Raw genomic sequence first — 16,190 nt, 5'->3', positions numbered from 1 at the left:
GTTGGCGGTTTTTCAATGAATATCCCTCAAGCACAAATTAATACCCACAAACCTCTCTTGGCTTTTCATCCACGCTTTTGTTGTTCGTAAACACAAATTAATCTCCACGAAAAATTAAATTATTTTTTTTGTGAAAATCGAGATTGACTTTTATTTCTTTTTAACGTGTTCTGTTAAATTTAACTGTAAATTCGCGCGCGTTTTTTCATCACCAATTAGAAACACCAAACCATTTCACACAAACTCGATGGAAGAAAGTTCTTGCGACAGGCACTGTACGAGCGAGCACATATCCGTAACATCTCTGTTACGTCTCCCGACGGTTGTAAATTTTACATTACCCTGTTTATGTACCTGTTACGAGTTGAATTTTTCGGGAGTCGGCAAAGTGATCGTTCCACTTTTCCTCCCGTCGGGTTCCAGTCGTCGCCTTCGGGGATCGGCCGCGTCATTATTAAGAGCAGTCTATCTCGGCTCGGCACTCACTTCACGTAATTAACTGTCGAAAGAATGCAAACGTACATTATATCATCCCTCAACCACACTCATTCAAAGCATCCATCCAAAAACGATATCCGACATTGACGTCCAATCACAAACAATCCCTCCAGTCGACCGTGTCTAAAGCTTTCTATTCCTCCACTTATCGCGGCGATCCCGCTAGAAATAGTCGTTCGAGAAAAATGTCAATCCGACGTTAATTTTCGCCCTTATTTAGGCCCCGTCGACACGCTAATCCCCCAGAACAAGGGAGACGAGGCCGGTTTAATCACGCGACGTGTTTTTTGTACGTCGGTAATGGATTATTGCGGCACATCCTCCAATCATCGGCGCATAGAAAGGACCTTTCGATTGAAGGTCCAGATAGGGCAGTTGACCGGTTTAACACTAGACGTGACAAGTATGTATGGGGCAGGACTTCATTATGGACAGTGCGTTAGTTATGTGCAGCTTCCGAGCGTCATCGACAAGCTCCTAGACATTAATAAACTGCGGCGTGTGCCTTTGACTGCCTTCAAATGAACAATTCCAAGGGGGATTCACGGCCTTGTCCGACAAGAATTATGGTACTTTTCGGCTCAGGGATATGCCGCGGTAGCGTTAATCATTTTACGGCGTCTAACTCTTCAGACCGACTTGGCAACGGGTTTTATACGGCCACATTTAAATGTTTAACGCATACTTTCGGGTTTACGGCGCGAACTTTATCGTTTCTAATTTATGATAAAACACGGAGCACGTTCCGCTTTATTGTGCTTTGTTGCAATCGAATTAAGAGTTCGGAATTAGACCAGCGCACTCGATGCTCTTACATCCATCCCGGAATTTATTACAGGTGGCTTTATTATCCGTCCGTTTGATGGCTCGAAATGAGTTCAAGACAAACAGCGCCGCGGAACTCGGCGAAGAAGTGAGAGACTTACTTTATTTGCTCTGCGAGCTTTGCACCGGCGGAACTTTCTTGCCTCCGCCAGTTCGGATCTGTCAAACCTGTCAGCGGAACGTTCGGTTCGGTTAAATGAATTTATCCGTTTATTAGTGCCTCCATCGTTTGGCCAAAAAACTAAGACGAATCGAATTAGTTGAGAAAACACGGACGATGATTAGAGGAGTTATCTCCGTGCCAGTTCCAGTCTTTAATGAACGTTTGTAATTTGCACTCGGGTCAGGCAGAGGAGCGATTCAAACTTTACAAGCGTCCGCAAAGAATCGGATTCCGTGTGGGTTATTGCGGCGACAACGTGAAATCAAATTAGCATATTTATTCAAATGCGTCCATCTGTGTCGGAATTAGAACCGAAGGCGTCCCTCTTGTAAATGTCCTCGCGATTAATTTGTACCCAGACACTAAATTATTCAATTATCCGTGGGCCGCTGGCGGTCCTACGTTTGTCTTACTTTCTGGAATCTGTCCAGCTACAACTTGCGTGCTTCACACTGTAGCCGTTAAATAGTAAATATTTGAACCAGGAGTGATTTACGGCTGGACGTAAATATTTGGAGGTGAAAAAATACGGTCGGAATAATTTCGAGAGAAGAATAACGGTCTAGGTGATGACTTTCGCTCATAAATACTGACAAACCTAATTTCCCGGAGTTCTCTTTTCCGCGATCCGTAAAACATTGAGACTTTTTGAAAAATGCAAACACTGCTTCTTTTTTTCCAAACGTGTCCATTCACGTTACGGCATTTTTCAAAGATGTTTTCGAAATTCGGAAAAAAAATGCCAGTCTTTTTTTTGTAAGTGAATTTTAAAAACGCAACAGAAACACTACCTCTTCCACCCAAACATGTGGCCTATAAATCATGTTCAAAAAGGTCCTTGATTCGGGGGTGATTTTTAACACAGGCCAGACAATGACGCTTGGCAGCTGGAACCAGTACGAGAGTGACGTGGTGCAGTGAATTAGGCTTGTGATAGTTATTTACATTACAAATGCAGCAGGCTCCATTTTACACCGCGAGGTTTTTAGATTGAAACACGACCGCGCAGCGGGAGTGTTTTAACAAAAACCGAGCGATGTAAAATGCCTACCGCATTAGCAATGTATTAAACTTTTTGTTGTAACCAATAATTTTGCAAAACCTTTCAAAGACTGACATTTGATTTATAAAATACCAGAAAGTTATCTATTATATCAATAACTGATATGCTTACGATTTATACCACAAGATGGCGCCATCAGAATTCACAATTGTTCATTTTCGAAAACTGAACGGATCAATGGTAGCGGTCTCTTGTGTTACTATAAATGGACTTTATTTATGACAAGCTAAGAGTTTCTTTGGAGGTCCCTGAAAGCTTAAAATTTTCGTTGTATTTTACGCACTCCGTGCGGTAAAATCACAGATAGTTTGATTAGGGCGTAAAAATTAATCATGTTACTTCCAGACTATTTTATCCTTTTTCGTTCTTACAGTTTTCTGCCCCTGAGGAAAACTTTAACACTAATTGATATTCAACGCGTTCTGAAAGCAGGATTTTATAATGCTCTGTTCTGGTTACTACACATTATCCAGTGTAAAACTCAATAATTCTTATTCAAAAGCAATTTCATATAAATAATGCAGTTAGTCCGAAGTAGCTTTCTGATATTGGCAACCTTGTTACTTTCCTTATACTTTAGAGTTCCTTGAGCTCTTATTTTTCGGTCGAATTTTCGTGAAGATTTTATTAAGCTGTAGCAGAATCGCTGGGTCGTGGACGGAAACGGCGAGATCGATTTCACTTGTGCATTTTGTGCAAAATTCTTCGAAGACATGCAAATGAAGGGAATCAAGCCGTCCAAAAATTGATATCGTGTCGGGTCGGCGAGAGTGACAGTGTACGTCTAGATTAGACGTGCTGACAATCTTTAAGCGGCGATATCGCCGAACGTTTCGTTTCCCTTAAAATATATTATTTCCGGTCATGCAATACCGATGGCTACTTCACGTTTCCCGTTTGGTAAAGGGCGAGTCCGACCGGAACCGTGTTTCGTTCAGCCGTTCGGGATATCTTGATGAATTAACCATCGCAGAAATCGAAGTCGGAGCATCAGGTGTGAAACGTTTCAAAGATTTACAGACCTTCTCCGTGGGGCTATGATTGATGGCGGTCGATGCGTGTGCACACTTCTTGCAATCGTTAATTTTGTTTTTTCGAATAGCGAAAATAGCTATCGGAGAACCATCCTTCACGATCAAATTTCCGCCCAGCCGAAGCTAAATCCTCAAACGAGGATTAATAGATCGGAAGAGTTAAACAGATTTAACCCAAGAGTTCTCCAACAAGCAATCATGTCTTGCTCTTGCTCCACTGTCACCTCTCTTCGAACGGTTTAGACTTCAAACGGGGTTTAAACCACCACCTTGATCCCTCCGGCACCTTCACCGCTCCATCCGAGCCGCCGATATCTTACCTCTTCGCGACGTATAAATCAACTTGAGGAGTAGATTCAATCGGTACGTTGAAAAATCCTCTTTAATTTGCAGCAGCCTAACCTCAGGCTAGAGCCGAGCCATCCAAAGCTCAGCCCATAAATTACCGAGCTAACGCCGTCGAGCGAGACACACTCACACATGAGCGAAAAAATCCACCAACCCCGATCGAAGAGATGGCAAAAAGCCGAACTATATTGGCGCAGATGAGACCGACATCGATACGCGCAATTTCCCCTCTCGAAAAAATCTCCTAATTAATCCGGACGTCAACTAAACTGACACTGATCAGAGTTTAATTTGAATAGCCGAAAACGACCGCGCGGTCAGTTTTCCGCCTCCAAGATCTAGATTCTTGGTTTGAGCTCGGGCTCTCCATTATTATTCATCGAAGTGTCAATGGAATTGTGCAGCGGAGTCGATTTGCCGAAGGAGCGAAGGACGTTATCGTTATGCTGCATCACCTCTTACGGCGATTGCGAATCCACTCCTTAAAAAAAATCACTTCAGAATACCAATTAGTTCGAACCCATCCATTAGTTGCACCTTTCCTTCGTAAATGAAAACTCAAAGGTTTTTGTCGTTTAGAGAATTTTAGTTTCAAAATAAATCTTTCACATTTTGGTATAAATATCAAGGTGCGTTCCTTGTCAAATTACATCATACAGAATTTTATTGTTCTGAAAAAGGGAACGTTTGATTCTTGTACCGTCGCGTTGCGTGCTTCAAAACATCTCTTTTGAAATATTGTTTTCAAAAATTCTTCAAAATTTTAGTCTTCATTAAGTAAGCAAATGTTTCGCAGTGTTTCTTTTGTCCAATTTTACTTCCAAGTGGCTCAAAAATATATAAAAAAAGGGATGCAAAATCCATTCGAGCAACTCTTATTCTTAAGACCAGTTTGTCTTGAGAGTCTTGACATTTAGGTCCATCTGATAATGAGATGTTGTTCTGTAAATCAAGTAAATGTTATTCTTGTACCACAGAATGTCTTCTTTCTTTTCGTCGAAGACTAGAAGTGATTCTTGCAGCATCGTGTAATTCTTGTCAAAAAATAGCCTTACCTTTTTAGTACTGCGAGTTTCAAATATTTAATTTGAACGTCCACAGATACGATCGCGTTTCTTTTGTGCGATTGATTTTTTCAGCTCGTAAAAAAACTTCGAGGGACGTTATCGTTACGCTGCTCTTGGTAACTGCGGCCGGCTTCTTAAGAAATCACTTCAGAATAACAATTAATTCCGCCCCGACCATTAGCTGAGCGTTTACTTCGCGAATAAAAAGTCCAAAAGTGCGGTTTTTCAAAATCGATAGTTTCAGCCTCATTAAAAATCGTCACATTCCGAGGATGAAGGGGATTACGGCATCGGGCACAACACGGATTCAAACGTATGCGCATCGGATTTCACAATGAACCAGCCACGTTGCCTACATTTGCATGCTGATTAGGCGAGAGCAATTTCTGAAAATGTAACCAGAGAGATGAACGTCGACGGTAGTTCTAAAAAGGAGACTTAATTTTAGCTCCCTTCGCCTAAGATTTTCATAATTAATTCAAGCTTATGTACATCGGAGTCAACAGCGCACCGGCCATCCCACAGCTAGAATCTGATTTGACTGTGATTATCTGTGGCCACGACGAAATTAAACTTCAGATTTAAAAAAAAAGTTAAATTGAAAATTACCAAGGTCCCATTAAACCTGACCGATCCCTTAGGAGCGAATTCCTGCAGCACAGGTCACTTATGCCAACATAACAACAATTGAAATAGAAGTGCAGTGTCAGCGAGTACAATTTGCCATTCTGTCTATTCGTTTCGAGTTTTATTTCCCGACGGGCAGCGAATTAAATGGAAACACAGTCCACTAACCGTGGAAAATCATTAACCAAAGGGTTACAACGAGAAAGAGCTTTCTGCATAGAATACTAAGAAGCGCTTCTGCTTGCTTGTCACAAGACAGCCCGGGAGGCGGAGTTGAAAAGCGATACTAACACAGATTGGCATGATTACAAGAGAACAAAAACAACTTAAAAACTGTTACACAAAAGAATTAAATATTCATCGTGGAAGGGGCGAAGCTGAACACTCCGGACCCCCACTATCATTATCTGGCGCTTATTTTAGACGAAAAAAATAAGAGGTTTAAAAAGAGAGTCCGGGGATCGGAGCGATCTCGACGGTGCTCAGTGAAAGTATGGCAACGATTCTCGGGATGGTTCCCATTTGTCACGATGAGCGCATTTAACAACAAAATGGCTTTTGTTCGTTAGCTGTGACGTGAAAGATCAAAGAGAAGGAAAAATAATAAGAGTTAAGCAACGTAAATCCCTGCAACCGCTCTCTAGTCCGGAAATCAAACAATATCAGAAGCTCGGATTGATTACGGCTGGGCTTGTTTAAATTTTTTTCAGGTCGGAGCGGAAGAGCACCCCTTGTTCAAATATGATAATTTAGACTTGTTCTTTTTTCTGCGGCAAATTATACGACGGGGAGACGTGATTAGGGTTTTTTTTTATTATCCTCGTGGATTATAGGTATAATAAAAAGGGAGGCCGATTGGATACCAATGATCCTGAATAAAACAGAGTGGATGGTTTGTAGGGGAATCACCAAAATGCTTCGGCCTAAGACGTAACTTCCTTTTACGAGTTTTCAATTAAGCACCCAGACATTTCACATTAGTCTCTAGGAGTGTAATGAAATAATAAAATCTTCCAATAAAGGAGGATCCCGATTTGTTTTCAGATATTTTTAATCAGGCTCTAATCAAATTTGAAAATTTCGAAGAGATCGAATGGTCGCCGTTATTCCTCCACCGGATTGATATCCCTTTGTTATTGATCTCGAGAGATGAAACTGGCTAATAAAGCTCGACATTAAAGCTCGGATATCCTGATTAAGACCTCGTCTTATAATAACAAATCACTGCTTTTTACAGCCGCGGTCGAAAATAATTAAGAATCAGTTTCGGTCACTGTACAACTGAAAGGGCCCGAGCTTTATACTAGATAAGCTATTGATTGGATTACACCGACTGCGCTTTTCTCGACTCTAATTGAAAATAATATCAGGAATCTTGACAAAAAGAGATTCTTATCTCGCTCCTTTCCTCCACATTCACAGATTTAATGATTTTTTTTTCCTATTTCGGGAGGAATTGTTTTAGAAGAGCTTACCCTAGACGCAAATATGTAGGTCAGAGTCTGCATCCAAATGTTCCGACGAAATTGCATAAATCCGTTCTTATTTGCATGATAACGAAGGTGTTTTGTCTTTGTTTCGGGAAAAATTATAGTTAAGAGTAGCTCAGCTACTACTGCACGAAGAAATATTTTAACACGATATCCCAGAGCGCTGGCCGAGGATTTATCGTCTACTTGGCTCCATATCGGTTAGGAGATTTTATTTTTTTATCGTTGTGTGTAGTGGCCTTCTTTATTTTATTCGTTGCCTCTGAGTGCTCCACTGATTTGTCGAGATGAAAATTTCACAGAGAAACACATTTCGAATGAATGTTCTCGACGGTACAGAAAGTCAAGGTTTGGGGAATTTATTCAAAAAGGATTCACAATTTTTACTACTTAGTTCACAGCAAAGAGGATTCTTGTTCACATTTACTACCGTGTTTAATGGGCGCGATTTAAATTCTCTCACGCGGCAAAATTTGACAAACACCGCCTCCGAAAAATATCTTAAGGTTATTACATTGTTCTAATTTAGAAACAAATAATAAGCGACCCGTATTAATTTTATTGGGAGTATTGTATTCGTTGCCAAGATAAATGTTGTTTCATTATTTGTTTGGTAAGTGGATAAACAGAGATAAAATGAGTCAATAATGAGTGGGCAATAATATTCGATTTGTTAATAACGTTGGCACAACAAACTCAAAAGAAGCATTTTATTCGCTCGGAAAATTACACATTTTTGCATTTTGAAAAAACCTGATTTGACAGTGTGCTATTTACGGACAACACTCGCTACATTATACATGAAGAATGTTTAAATTTAGTACACCGCTGCACTGATGTCATCCAATATTGATTAGCATTACCCGCATGGGTAGCTGTACTTGAAATTTAATTGTTTGATAATACGCAATAATGTTCGCAATACCCTAGTTAATGGTTGCAATAGGAACCGGTTGATTACAAGGTGCACTTGAGGATCCCTTATTAACAAGATGGTGCTGCAACAGCGAATGGTGGGGATTGGGGCAGCTACGATGGTCTCTTTTAACACATTGGTGGCATCGATTTTTCTCTTTTTTGAAACCGGTCCAAGACCGTTTCGATATTGATTGGTGCGCGTTTTATTATTTTTCGAAATAAATGGACCGGAAAATATTTGTTTGGAAATTTCCAATGACACAAGAGTGTTGTCCCGCTATTGATCTACCCACGTCCCGGGGATGAGTAGTCTAATTGTCTGATATCGCTACAAAGATGTTCGCGCATGTTAATTAATTGCTAAAACGTAAATCATTAGATATGTACCGAGGAAAATTTGTAGGGCAACACAAAGCATCGTTGTTGTTATTAAGCATAAACGGATGTTTGTTTCGCTATTGTTATCGTAATATTCCACGGTTTGACGACTGTTGTACCGGAGCATCGCCAAGAGAAAAAAAAACATGCACATACAAGCATTTCGTTATATTCGGCGTCACTTCATTACGTAAAACAAGACTGACTCGATCCTGCACGACTTTTGGGAATTCTTTCGCATAATTAAATCTTACTTTCGGCTGTCGCTCTCTTGATTACGTTTTTATTAACAGCTTTACGGCCTAACTAAAAATATACATGGAATTATTAAAGAGAAAATTCCCTTTTGCTACCGCGTTCGTCTGCTTATTTTTTTCGTCGACGAATAAAATTTATTTTCAAATTTCTCTAAGGGGAAGATTTAAGATTAAATATTTAGAATTTTATTACGCTTCCCTGCATGACACACAAAATAAAAACTTATTAAAAATGATGAAAAAGCTGGTTTCTCGATATTATCGTGTTCCCTTTTAAATATTAAAGAGCTCATTCTTGGATAGACGACGAATTGTTTTCGTTTTGTCTCATTTTCGTGAGATTTTCCCACGGATTTGCGTGAATTTAATGTTGATAAAATAGTGGAATTTTGCGGCGCGAAAATGCGCGTTTGCACAAGGTCGCATTATTCCACTATCTTTAATGTCAAAATTATACCATCTTGCATTATTATGGTAAACATAGGAGATTAACGGGGAAAAAAATTAACACGAGAACTTGAAGCATTTCTGAGCGAAATGGCCCACAAAAGAAGCTTCCAAGCGACTAAAAATGTAATATTTTTGGACGTTTTTCCTGTGTGGAAGTTGAAAATTGAAATAAAATGTGGTTTCCCTGAAGATAAGTTAATTCATACATTTTTGCCGTTCACGTCGCTCTGTTGTATAATTTTCTAATAGCGCAAAGTCTGATTCTTAAGTATCCAATTAAAATCTAGGAAAAAATGGTAAAAAATTCCGGAGTTAATAAACAAAAACGTAAATAACTAGGCTTAATTGCTGATTCAAAAACTTAAATAATATGAAATAATCAGACACCTCGTTAAGTTTTCCTTTTTATGAAAGTCTATTGAACGCGTTTAGTTTAACAAAAAAGAATCACAAAAAACACACTCTTGGAAAGTAAACACCATTAATAAATTAATAACAATGGTTAAATACAGAACCGTCAAATTATTTGCATAATTTTAACAATAAATATAGCCTTGTCATCGACAGTTTTGTTATTTTACTCCATGATAAATGAGCCTCATTCCAAATCAATATGTTTGTGTACAGCATGTTACGAAAAAAAGTGCAGACAACTGTTGAAACCGCCTTTATCTGACCGTCAGGAAAGAGCATACACATTAAAATTCAAGAGGAAACTTACTTATAAAAACACTTTAATAATATTCCCGAAAGTGACTTACTTACATAATAGTATCGTCACGTGACGTATTTATACCAGTGGTTTCCAACAGGTCCGATCGTTTTTAGGTGCCAATAATAATTTATTTCTTTCAAACATTTTTTTTTCAACTTGAGAACGCTGTTCGATATGACATACTGCTATTAATAAAAGTAGTCAAAAAAGTTGAGAACCCTTGGTTTAAACAAACAAAACATTGTTTGCATTTTTTTCTCGGGAGTCGTTTATTATTGACGTGTCAATTTTTGGTAAGTGCTGTTAAACATGATTATCAAAGTAAAAGACATTTCAGTGGTAAATATGCACACACACATTTGTAAATAAACGTGAGCGTTATTAGTAAAAATATCTATTAATAGTTTTTGGTCGATTCAATGACTTAATTTAGTCGGCTTTGTTTATGTAACTAGCTGAAAACAAGCGTCCGACATTACAGAAATTGTCATGAACATGTTTCCATTTATAATTTATTCATTTGGCGCAAGCAAGTGTCCTGCCAAGAATTATTCACAATTCGAATGAAAAAGAGGATGAGGAGACAGACCGTTTGTTGTAAGAGTAAAAACACGTCGGAAAATTAAAAAAATTGTTTGTGTTAGGCTACGCCCATATAGGTAGTTCACCGTATCACGTCGGTGCACAATCGAACACTTACCTGACACTTGGGATACTGTACATCTGGAGTGCGCTCCACCTTCCAGCCGAGCAACGGAGGGATGCAAATGAGGGCGGACAATACCCAGACGGCGCCTATCATCACCACGGCACGCACGGGGGTGCGCTTCTTGAGATATTCGACCGCCTGAGTGATACTCCAATAGCGATCGAGCGAGATGAGACACAAGTTCATAATAGAGGCCGTGCTCAAAAGAACGTCCATGGCCGAGTGGACGTCGCACCACCAGATCCCGAATATCCAGTAGCCCATCAGTTCGTTGGCCAGAGAGAACGGCATGATCACCAAGCCCAAGAAGAAGTCGGCCACGGCCAGCGAGGCGATGAACCAGTTCTGGATGTTCTTCAGCGCCTTCTCCGTGGTGATCGCGATGATGACCAGCATGTTACCGACGACCACCACGATCATCAGCATGGTGACAACGACGGAGGCGACGACGATCTGGGGGAGGGTGTAGCCGCTGGGATAGTGCGGCACGGCGACGGTGGCGTTCGCGACGGTGACGTTGCCGCCGGTGGCGTTACCGCCGGTCCCGTACAATGTCGAGTTGTCCATCATGAGGAGCATGTCCTCGACGGCGACGGCCGCCTTGGCCGTCATGTTGGTGAGCGCCATGAAGCGATTTGGTCCCTAGTCACTATGTACAATACCCGTTTACCCGAAGCAGCCCGTGTCGGCGATAATGTGAAACGCAACAAGATCTAAGTATAATACCAAAAGCTATCGTACCACTAGCTAGTTTAGAATATTGGCGGGGTCCGTCGCGCCTCGCGATGGCGAGCGTCGGCGTCTTCGTCGTCGTCGTCGGCGGAGCTTTCGACTCGGAGCTCGCTTGGCATGTTACCGCCTTGCTCCACGACCGCACACTGTTTGAGCCTCTCCCGGCGCCGGGCATGCGTCGGGGCGCCTGCCAAAGCGCTCGCTCAGGCCCGAGCCTAATTACGGATTAACATTCACTATCAATTATTTGCGCCCAGCATCCGACCGATCTCGATGCAACATCCATCTCCATTCTCCTTGCCCATCCGATCGCGATGGATTCACGACGAACACGACCACGCAGAAGGGAACGTACACACACACCTACGAACCAAAGCCCACCCCCGAGCCAAAACCTTCCCAAGCTCTCCCGAATCGGATTTATCATAACAATAACAAATTCTACGTTAAAACATCAACAATTCGACGACTACAAGTCTGCCAACTTAGTCAAGAGTTTCACTGCATACACAAAACGTCATTGAAAAATTAATAAAGCTGAAGTCTTTCTACTTTTATTCATGCCGTCAATATTTAAATTCTACCAATAAAAGCATTACTCTGTTCATTAATAAATATTCGACTACCTCTACCAAGCAGAATAAATCATGTATTTAACAATATGATGTTCTTATCCTTATTAACTATTAACGAATTCTCTCTTAAGTGGTACAACAAAGCAACAGATGACGACAAATAATTGCATGAGCTGAACACCAATCTTAAATTGTCAACGGATTAAAAAACTTAAAAACAAGAAAATTATTAATAAAATGTGTTAACGTTGTGTCATTTATTATTATCAACGTACTCGTATATTATCGGCTATAATATAACTAGTGGTATGATTATTATCGATGATATTATGAGTGAAATTGAGCTGGAGATTTCACGAGTCCGAAGGACGAGTGAAATGTCCTGCTTCAATTTCACGAATTTAATATCATGGATCATGAATCATACCACGTGTTATATTCGATGAGACAATATAATGAATGAAATACAAAATTATTCATTTATTACAAATTTATTTCAATCAAAAGTCGTAACGACGAAAGTAAATAAGATAGTAATTTTAGTAATAGTAATTTTATTGCTGTGATAGCCATGCAACTAAGGACTTGACGCGTTTTCATTGGATCATTCGTGATCACGTGATACATAAATTATATTGTCGGAATTATTAATCCTGGTGGTGGCACTCGTTCAATTTGTTTGTTCGTTGGCGGTTAAATTTTATAAACTGAAAAGTGACGAATTGAAAAGTTTATTGCCATTACGCAAACAAAAATATTAATAATCGAGTGAGACTCGACGGGGAACTGTTGCAAAGCAAAACAACATTTCTTTTTTATTTGTGTATTTGTGAAATATGAGGATGAAAGTTGAGCCCGTAAATAAGGTGAGAAAGAAATCCCGCAAAGAATAACATTGCAGAGATTTATCTCACAATTTTAATTACAAATTTTTGTATATGTATTTACAAATGTGTTTGCGTAAAATATTGCTGTAAATTTTATTACGTAATTTTGAAGAATTAATGGTAACTATAAATTTAAGTTTTGTAGATTGTACTCTAAACTAAACTTAAATCTGTCAGCAGAAGCTGATCTCTAAGAGTTTTATTTCGAAAAGTATCGAGAGACCTCACCGACGCCTCAATTTAAAATTTAAAAAATCACTTGCACCAGCCCAACGAATTATTTATGCCCCCACGGTCACATAATCTATTCTTCTTATCGCCCAATTTTGGCCAAAATTTAAAAAACGTCAAAATTTTGTATAGCCGCGTGAAATATGGTCAAAATTTTCACAAAATGTTTTTCTTAATAATGAAATAAAAAAGGGGATGTCAAATATACCGTTTCTTGCAAGGAACGCTTGACATTTATTTGCACTTTTTCCATGTTATCAAGACATATTCGGGTGACGTCGATAACAATATTTCATACAGAGCAGACGTAGAATTTTTTTTAAGCCGTGCCATAAAAAATATTTACATAACTCATCCCACTTTCGTGCAATTTAAGACGCTCCCGGATATGTTTTTTTTTCTCTCGTCCCGCGACGCAACATTAAACAATTCCACATCGGTGGAAGTCCTAATTATTGCCGAAATCCGGTCGAATCGTCGACTCCTGACGCTCCCCACTAGTGTGCTCCATGTGATGAAAATTCGTTCCTGGGGGAGAAAGATCGCCGAGAATTGTAACTCGTGATTAAAGTCGAGTTCATCACCGAAACCGAGTGAGTAATCAATAAAGAAGCAGGAATTCGGGAACAGGCCATAAACCGGGCTTTTGTAAGCAACTTCAAAGTTGATGTTTTCGGATCGGATGTCATGTTGGACTTTCAGTTTCTCTATTGGCTTAGTGGGCATGGGACAGTCACGTTGCCGTTGGCACATCGGCCTCACAGTGGCCTTTTCATGTTTTCATTCTCAACAGAATCGCCAATTCGGGTCCAGCGGTATTTATTTTTTCCTCGATTGTCGACCCGAAAAGCCGACGCAATAAAAAGAAAGCGCCGGAACGCTCGCCCCTTTCGAGGGGCGCCGCCGTTCTCGCCCCCGACCGTCAAGCTTGCTGCGGGATCGCGATCCTTAATTTTTAATTTCGTCGATCAAATCCATTTGAGCGTGGCGAGAATGAATTTCCAGGGAGCACGTTGTGTCCGCTCGTCCGTGAACGACGAAAGTCAACTCTTAGATTGATTCACACCGACCTAACCTGTCGACGATTACAAACAATTGCTCATTTATAAATCTAAAATCATACGACTTATACACCAGGTTGCACAGTTGCTGCTGTACTTTGTATTCACTACTAATTACAGTTAATATTAGTCCGAGTCAATCTACGACTCGATTTTACTTCTCCTGGTTGTTCGAAAACTACACCATCGACAATCACGTTTGTGTTTTACTATGTACAATGATTAGAATATTACCCGCGGCAGTTAAAAATTAATGTTCTAACTTATCGGACAGTTGTAATGCGAGTGGATATTTGCCATTACGACCAGTGTACGATGACAGATAAAGCACGTTTCGGATGACAAAATGAAGTATATTTATGATCATGTACTTTACGAGGCGACATCAATTTTTACAGCTTTGCAGAATATTTCAATATCCGTCGATAGCCACTTTGCGGGTTGGCGAGAAAAAAAAATCAGGACAGAGTCGTCAAAATGTCATCGATGGGATAATGACGCCTTCTTCTCAACATTTTTAAGCGCCGTTAAATAAAACTCTACATCACGAAGAGTCATAATCACAACACCTTTTTTGAAAACATTACTTAAGAACACTTCGCATGATAGGCAACCAATAATAAATTGATGATGTATTTGAGCAGTTATTTCTAGTTGGCACTGAACTTTAGATTTATGAGGACATTGACTGTAACGAAAACTTAGACTAATTATATTTTTTGATCGGACTGTCTACTTAATTAATTTAAAAAATTTGGTAATTGTTCACTTTAACTACTTCTGGAATTTTCGCGTTTTTTGTGGCTCGACAGCCTCAAGGCGTCCTCCTAAATCGTTTCTCACCATTAAAACCTTGTGCAAATGAATTTTCCTTACCCTTTAGTTATACTAAGACAGAAAAAACGCGAAAATTCCAGAAGTAGTTAAAGTGAACAATTACCAAAAAACAGTCTAGGACGGTTTAATTTGAAACAATGATTTTGTTGTTAGTCCTATAACCTTAATATCTTTTGTAATTTATCTGGTCATTATGATTATAAGGCCGCAATGTAATTTTTTATTAGGCGATGGATTGTTTGACAGCGAAAATTATTTATTATATCGCGTGCTGCAGTAAAAAAAAGACATTACAGAGTGTGATAATTCCAGTAATTGATTTACCAATCTTACACGCAGCACAATTCCACGACACAGGAAAGGATGTCACTGAAAATTGTCTCGACATTAATTGGTAACATTAATAGATGACAATGTGAGCTTTTTCATTGAAAACATTTCCATTTTGTGTATGTAGATATGTATTTTTAATACCCTCTGAACAGAACAAAGATTACACAATTTTTAAAAGCTTATGCATATATAAATAATGAAAATACATATTGGCTTCAGCTTATTTTTAGAACAAAACTAGATTCATAAGAGATGTACAATCCCAGTCTGGTTCAGTAAAAAATAAATGTTGCTATAAAAAATCTTTTGTGGATACCAAACATCAAACAACAAACATATTTCCAGTAAGGTAAAAAACAATGTTTCTCATTATCTCAAATAATTTTCATATGTACAGTAAAATTACACACCAAAAATGAACATCACTCGACATGAGATTTGAAATTTTACGAGACAGAACAATAACTGAGTAAACATAAATTTAGTTTTTTTTTTAACAAACATGCAATACATAATAACAAATTTTGATGGAAAACAAATTTTTACTGGTTCGTTTTAACCAGAAGTTTTATTTTTCTCTCTTAATATTAATTATTTAATGAATCTGCATAGAGAACAACCTTTTTCCTATTCTTTCAACCACCTGGCGTCCAGCCTAGAAGTTTACAGCGTCGTAAGTTTCCGTCCAGATTTTATTGTGCCCATGAGCCACGTCTCTAACCTAAATTGCCAATCCGGCATCAATCCCGTACTTAAAAAAGCCAATCCTTGTTTTTATTGAGATGGGATTTTTGTTTAAGAGACTCATTCCCCGAGTCTTTACGGCACTCTTTTGTGTCAATAACGATCTAGTCGTTCGACGACAATAAACGTTCGAGTTTAAAAATTAAATACTTTACCCGGAGAACTTTCAGCACGAATAGAAATTACTCGACTCGACTCGTTCTAGGTAGTGTTATAGTTTCAAAAGACGTTTCTCTTCAAACTTGCAA

The 16,190-nt window shown here is 39.2% G+C and overlaps 1 protein-coding gene across 2 annotated transcripts in view; it reads right to left on the bottom strand.

Moving 5' to 3' along the window:
• The window catches only part of Octalpha2R (alpha2-adrenergic-like octopamine receptor), a 106,892-nt gene extending 92,067 nt beyond the window's left edge, over window positions 1-14,825 (bottom strand). Inside the window, exon 1 of one of the 2 annotated variants that reach the window (XM_069043287.1) lies at window positions 10,534-14,825. In XM_069043287.1, coding sequence (XP_068899388.1) covers window positions 10,534-11,169 — 636 coding nt within the window. In that variant the 5' untranslated portion in view covers window positions 11,170-14,825. The remainder of the gene's footprint in view (window positions 1-10,533) is intronic. The other variant, XM_069043288.1, reaches the window with a different exon arrangement.
• Between the last annotated feature and the right edge of the window lie 1,365 nt (window positions 14,826-16,190).

The sequence above is a fragment of the Tenebrio molitor genome, chromosome 3, assembly GCF_963966145.1.
Source record: "Tenebrio molitor chromosome 3, icTenMoli1.1, whole genome shotgun sequence".
Classification (NCBI taxonomy): domain Eukaryota; kingdom Metazoa; phylum Arthropoda; class Insecta; order Coleoptera; family Tenebrionidae; genus Tenebrio; species Tenebrio molitor.
This window is presented reverse-complemented; position numbering and strand designations above follow the sequence as displayed.